Source organism: Monodelphis domestica, chromosome 4, assembly GCF_027887165.1.
Source record: "Monodelphis domestica isolate mMonDom1 chromosome 4, mMonDom1.pri, whole genome shotgun sequence".
Classification (NCBI taxonomy): domain Eukaryota; kingdom Metazoa; phylum Chordata; class Mammalia; order Didelphimorphia; family Didelphidae; genus Monodelphis; species Monodelphis domestica.
Window position 1 is genome coordinate 265,081,133 of NC_077230.1, and position 6,872 is coordinate 265,088,004.

Consider the following 6,872-nt stretch of genomic DNA (forward strand, 5'->3'; position numbering starts at 1 on the left):
CACATGGGCCAGACACTTTACTATACTAGAGACACAAAGTAAGGAGATAAAATCATTCCACAAAAAAAAAAGTTGTCAGATAGAAATGTTACAAGGAAAAATTAGAAAGTGGCAAAGGAATCAAAAATGAATGAAATAACCTCTGAGGCAATGTAACATTGAATTTGTTTTGGGTAGGAATGATGTAAATCATAGTGGAACAAATTAATCCCTCAGAATAAATACAAATATGCTCATTTTCTCATTTTACTTTTATGATTTTATTGTTTTGATTAATCTGAATAAAAACAACGACGTCTACAATTTGATATGGGTTTTGGCTTAAAATTCCCTGAGACAATCCAAAAATTCTACATTACCAAAGAAGAAATACATCATTTCCTTGATATCAAATATGTTTTTAAAAAATTAAACCATTTTTTCCCCAGGTCCTGATTCTAACAGATTCACTATTACTAATGTTAAATAATAACTGGAACCTCTTCTATAGGCAGGGAACAGAGAGAGCTCACTTGGGGTACTTGAGGAAGAACATTTGCACTTAAGGCCAAGAGATTTCCGGACCAATTAACTAAGGATTGAAAAAGTGGATTCTGGAAAGATGGAAATACATACAATTTTGTCCATTTGGGGACTGAACCATATTATCTAGCTGAAATTGCTAAACATCACAGGCCTGCCTCCAGGGAAAATAGTCAATGGAGAGTAGGAAGGGTAGTGGGGGAGATCAGCCTCATAGAAAGAAGATGACCATGAAAGAGTGAGGACTTGTGCCCTGTATGCTTAAGGGCTAGGATGAACCACATTGATCACTCCTGTTAACTTTCCTATTATTCTGCCACTACTATGTTTTCCTGTAGTATCTTGAAGTCCATTATCCTTATTAAAAATGCCCAGAGAAATGTGATATGTTGTTTTGAAGCACGAGGGGAAGAGAAATGTGCTATATTCTCTCTGAGAAATTAGGATTTGGAGAATCTGTGAAAGAGCAGATAAACATTGAAAAAGAGAGTCAAATCCTGGTAGTTTCAAGAACAATAGTGGCAACAGGGATGGGATATGGTAGTGAGCTCCCCTAAACAAGTGGCAGTTAGGTGGCTAGATAGATGCCTAAAATATGAATAAGACCCTAACTTACTACTAGATAATGTGTGGGGAGAAAAAACATACAGAATACAATCAGCTGAGTGTGTTACTGTTTTCCTGCTATGATCCTCAGTCCACATGTAGTAGTACTTACCACCAACTATTAATATATATTATTTATTTGAAATAAATTTCAAAAATTCTATTTGATTCATTCATTGAGCAAAGGTAGGTTAAATAGGCTATAAGCTATTTTTGACTAAAAACAAATGAGAAACTTTCCCCACATACTAAAGAGCTTTATAAATGATCTGTACTTTGCCCAATTCAGTGTGGCATGTGAAAGTGAAATAATTAGTCAGCTACCATATTTAATCTGATGTACTTAGAGGATAGGAAAGTAAGAATTCCAAGTCCACTTGTTCCAAGTTTCTTAAACACAGAAGAAAAATATATTACAAAGAAAGCCACTAACATCTTTGCATACCTTAAAAAGTATTAGTTTTTGCCATTTCACATAAATGAAAGGGCCACAATGGTTGCAGCAGAGAAGTCAATGAGACTTTTTAAATTCATACTGAAGCTTTGTCAAAACTGGTTAAAGATAAGGGCTTGACTTTGGGGCATTCTAGATCCCCTCACCAGAAAAAGAGTCTAGACACTCACTGGTTTCTAACATTTTTTTATTCTGATGAATATCTGATCTGTAAGTAAATTTGTTTTTCTTGTTGAGTACAAATTATATTAATAAAGCCCCATAAACAATTATTTTTAGGAATCTGAGCTTTCCTTCAGAACTTTGGCTTAAGCTTCTCTAGGGCTTGGATATTAGGTTGATCATACACTGTCATACTCCCAAGCTACTAGAAATTGAATTGCCACCAATGGTTTAAAATATTTCATAAAGAACAGCTGAGTAAAACAAGTAGATAGAACACCAGGCCAGGAGTTGGGGAAGAACTGGGTTCAAATTTGACCTGAGCTACTTCCTAGCTTGGTAACCCTGGACAAGTCATTTAACTCCAATTACCTAGCCCTTCCTACCCTTCTGTATCAGAACAGACATTAACACAGAAAGTAAAGGTTTTAGAAATAAAATAAAATACTTCATACATAGAGAACATTTTATCACTAGATTTTAATTTTTCAAAATGAGTATCACTTTTTGTTAAAAAAAAATCTTGTCTTATGATTAATCTACAGACTTTTGAACCATGTAGCCTATGAAAGATTCAGAGTAATAAACTGTGCTACATAAATTTTTAAAACTGGATTTTACTATAACACCATTCATTAGAATGGAATAGAATTTGATGTAAACCTAGTTCTCATCTGGAATCCTTCCAAAGTAAGCTATTTCACAGTGAGAGAACAAAAGACTGGAAATCATTTGTTTTGTCTCTATTGATAAATACTCTGCAAGACAGCTAAGTCTACTTAAAACTTGTAGGTTTGCTGAAGTGCAATATCACCTTGAAGGCTTTTATAAACCAGGTCTGGAGTCAGGAGGAACATATTTGGTCTCAGATACTTCTTGGCTCTGTAACCCTGAGCAAATCATTTCCCCCCAATTGCTTAGTCCTGGTCACTCTTCTGCCTTGGAATCAATACTTAGAATTGATTCTAATATAAAAGGTAAGCATTTTTTTTTAAAAGACCCAAGAAGACAGGAGTATTTATTTTATTCATTGTTATGTTTCTCTCACCTATAACTTTCCTACATAGAGTTACCACCCAGTAAACACTTATTGAATGAATGTTGGTTCTTTTAGAAATTCTTCAATTGATACAGATATTTTTAATAAGGTGGAGTTCCTGTGACAAAGGCTCAGGGACAGTATATATTAAGCCACAGTACTTTTTTTTTATGCACAGGATAAATGCAAGCCCACTGACTAACTAGAACAACACTCAAGACTTATTCCAGTAAATGGTTTAGCAGCAAAACTGGGAGAAGTGACCCATAGGCACTAAGTAATCCTGGATAATAGATCTTTTCAAATAAACACAAGGGGGAACTGAACACATGGGTAATTACAAATGACAAGCATACAAAACCATAAAAGTATTTTCAATTTAACAAATAGTAAAATCTTCTACTTTATTTCTAATTCCTCACAATCAAAAGGAACAATATATGTAAAACACTTTGTAAATCCTAAAGTGTTATATAAATGCTAGGTAAGATGATGCCTTGTGGGTGAAGCAATATTTAAGAAAGATTGCTAAAATTTAAATTAGTTAAAACACGAAATAAATATTTATGAAGAGACTGCCAACAAGATTTTCTCTTCTATCCTTCTGATAATTATTTCCTCATTAAAACTTTTGTAAACACTTACTTGGGAGGGGGGGAAGGTTTCACAACTTTTTCTCTAGTCTGCTTTCAGAAAATTAATATATAGGAAAAAATAATCTGGATGCACAAGAGATAAGTCAGGTTATTTTTCGCATTGTAAAGGGATATTCACCACAGAGTTCTTTTAAATACTGAAATCCTTTTTAGTGCATTTATGAATTAGTTCACTCAAGTTTTCAGAAACTTACTACTGCAGCTACGTTTTTCTATTCTCCTCCATTCTACCTAGGTTCCTTCTGTTTAGAAGAAAGGACACAATAGCTGACTGATGGATAAGTCTCAGTAGCTTCTTCAGGAGGGTCATTCTTTACTTCCAAGAGACATGGAGCAGGATTGGAAAGAATTTCAGAAATTCAAGCCATAAACTGAACACAAATCCCCTTTTCAAAAGAACCATCCAGCCTTTGCTTGAAAACCTGAAGGGAGATCTCACCCACTCTCTCAGAGGCAGCTCATGCCACTACTGTATAGCTCTAATATTCACTGTTAGGCATCTTACCATAGATCCAAACTTCTCTTTGCAACTTGGACCCACAGCTCCTTGTTTTGCCCTTCACTAAGAAAAAGTTTAATCCACCTACCAAGTAAATCCTTCAACTACTTAAAAGCAACTGTCAAGTTCTTCCTAAATCTTCTCTTCTGCAGACTAAACCTTCCCAGTTTCTTCAACAATATTCATATGGCATGAAATAAAGGAGCTTCAGCAGCTAAAAGCTAGAAGCTTTAAGGTACCTAGTGAAGAGATGGCTTTTCATTGTATTTAGGCACCCTGTGACCTCAGAGGAAACCAGTGCATTGCCTCGAGTTAAAAGAGGAGTTGCCCAAGGTCCATGAACTAGCTTCAGCGTTTACCCTATACAGGTCACATATAGGGTCAGTGTGAGTGATTTGGGAAGACAAGTTTTTCTCTCCATCCTTATGCATTTTTGTAAAGTTCATGGGCTCCACTCTAAAACACCAGTTGTGTGGAAGTAGGGCAGCAAGTACCTGATCAGAGAACTTTTAAATTAGAAGAAATATTGACTGCAGAAGATTATCAATCTATGCCATAGCCCTTTCGAAATACTTGGCAACCCCCAGAAGTCCATCTAGGAAAGTCTCATCTTTGAAACCAGGCTGCCAAGTTGTACATTTTCTTGGGTCGGTCTCCAGCAATCTGCAAAACTTGACAGGTCCGACACCAGGGCTCATCCCAGAAGGACAAAGTGTGCACCGCATAGCGTCTCCGCCAGTCAAAATAGCGCTTGTACATGTTCAAGTTTCGATCCAGGAAGTGCAGGTAGGCGGCCAGGGCAGATGCATTGGGGAAGTCGTCCACGTGGATAAAAGCACTTCGAGGCACAAAGCGCTCGTAGTTGGCTCTGCTGGGCCCCAGCACCACCGGCACCGCCCCTGCCAGGAGGGAGTTTCGCCACAGTTTCTCTGTTATGTAGTCCTGGTGCTGGGAGTTCTCGAAAGCCAGGTAGAATTTATAGCGGGCCACTGTATGCAGAAGCCCAATGTCCGGCATTAGCCGTCCAGGACCACGGAGGCCAAACACGTCCACTTTCACGTGGCGGCGCAGCTCGTAGTAGTATCTGACCCGGGCCTGCTTCTCGTTCCAGTGGCTGATCACCCAGGCCACCAATCCCTGTTTTCGGGACATAGGTGGCATCAGTCCCGCAGGCGGATCATGCAGGCTGTTCCTGGGGTAGAGATATCCATAGGGGACAAAGATATCCGAGTCGGCCCGATAGGTCAGCGTCCAATTGAAGAGGCTGCTGTCGAAGCTCCCCAGTTTTGGGGAGTTGGTAGGAGATTCAAAGTTCATCCACACCCAGCGCTGCCCAGGAGGCCTGGCCGGCTGGCTGCCCATCCAGGATATGCCTACCACCCTAGCTGCTATTCCGTTTGGCTCAGGCCGTGGCGGGGGCCAGTCCTGGGTCCCCACAAGGTCTCGGTGGTGGAAGAGCACTGCTTGGGCTTCCCAGTAGTATTTCCTGTCTGTGATCAGGCGGCAGCCGCTTACGTTGAACTGGCGCTGGCAGTCAGGAGCTGGACCCGACGATCTGCCCGAGCCGCTGAAGGGCTCCCACCACATCAGGACTGTGACCTGATGCGGCGAGACCAGAGGTCTCGAGGACGCCCAGGGTAGCGGAGGTAGCAGTCCCAAGTAGATGTAAAAGACCAGCCCCGAGAATAGTAGTCCAACTGCGAGCAGCAGCCACACTATCCTGGGCATTTCCCGGCCACCGCTCCGGCCTCGCAGCTGGCCCAGCCATCGCATAAACATGGGCAAAGGAGGATAAGCTGGGGCTGCTGCAGCTGTTGCTCGCCCCAGGCCGACCCGCAGCGGGGATAGGTAGCGACTTTCATACTGTTGCAGCTCTCCACGCCGTCGGGCTCTCCTCGGCAGTTCATCTTCCTGTTGGCTGGCCTGAGGTGGGAGGGGGCAGCGCCCAGATTCCGAGTGCCACACCCCCGGCTCTCCACCTCCAGGGCTCCAAGCCTGAGGGAGGTGAGTTCCTCTCGCCATTCCGGCACCGCCCCGTATTTTGCCTGTAGGACTTTGAGTTCTCCACATTCTGCTGGCCCAGCCCCAGTGTAGTTCTCCCGCAGTTCTTCCTAGTCCTCCCCAACTCCTTTTCCCCCGGGGGGAAAGGGCGGGTTCCTTTCTCTTGTCCTCCCCCAGGCTACTTCTTAGAGCTAGCCTTTACTTTTTCCACCCCAAAGCTCTTCCCAGCTGGACTTTCCGTCTTTTCTTCTAGAAGCTCCTCCCCTATAGCCCTTGATTCTCTTCTAATGTTGCCCAGCTGCTCCCTCTCCTTGATCCGTCAGCCGTCTCGAGAGGATAGGAGAAGTTCGCGCCGGGTTTGGTCCTGGGTGAAGCCAGAAGAGATGAGAAATCCAAAAGCCCCGAGATGTGAGAAAATGCTGTCATAGGGCGGCTGGAGGGAGAGAGGGGAGAGCCTCTGTCCTCAGAGTTAAGGAACCTTTACACTTCCTTCCGTTTAGCTCTCGTCAGACTGTGAGAATATAGAAAAAAAAAAACTACAAAGGGAAAATCTGAGAGCAGAAATGACACGGGTGGGTCCTCCCTGTCCACGTAGCACAAAAAGGTTTGCAGTAAAGGAAGTTGCTTTCTAACTAGGCCACCTCGCAGAATCCTGATAGACCCAATCAACTCTAAAGAGGGCAGAGAGAAAAGATTGTTTAAAAAAAAAAAAGACAAAAATAGGCATCAGATACTCACTTTAGGAGTTTGGGTTGTTTTTGTTTTTGTTTTTGTTTTTACCCAAAAGCAGATCATAGTTTTTTGGGCTGCAAGGAACCTAAAGAGATCCACTAAATAACCCACACATTTTACAGATGAAGAAAACCAAGGCGGGAGAACTAGGGACTGGCTCCCAAAATCTTAGCTAAGGTTGTTTAAGCAAACCTTTTGTCC

The 6,872-nt window shown here is 41.9% G+C and overlaps 1 protein-coding gene across 1 annotated transcript; it reads right to left on the reverse strand.

Annotated features, from left to right (window-relative positions):
• Window positions 1-244: 244 nt before the first annotated feature.
• FUT4 (fucosyltransferase 4) lies at window positions 245-6,449 on the reverse strand. The gene has a single exon (XM_007494996.3). The coding sequence runs from the start codon at window positions 6,006-6,008 to the stop codon at window positions 4,545-4,547; it is 1,464 nt and encodes a 487-aa protein (XP_007495058.1). The 5' UTR covers window positions 6,009-6,449; the 3' UTR covers window positions 245-4,544.
• Between the last annotated feature and the right edge of the window lie 423 nt (window positions 6,450-6,872).

Coding starts and splice junctions, on each gene's coding strand:
- FUT4 (XM_007494996.3), bottom strand. CDS start 6,008: ATGTGGAGAACTCAAAGTCCTACAGGCAAAATACGGGGCGGTGCCGGA.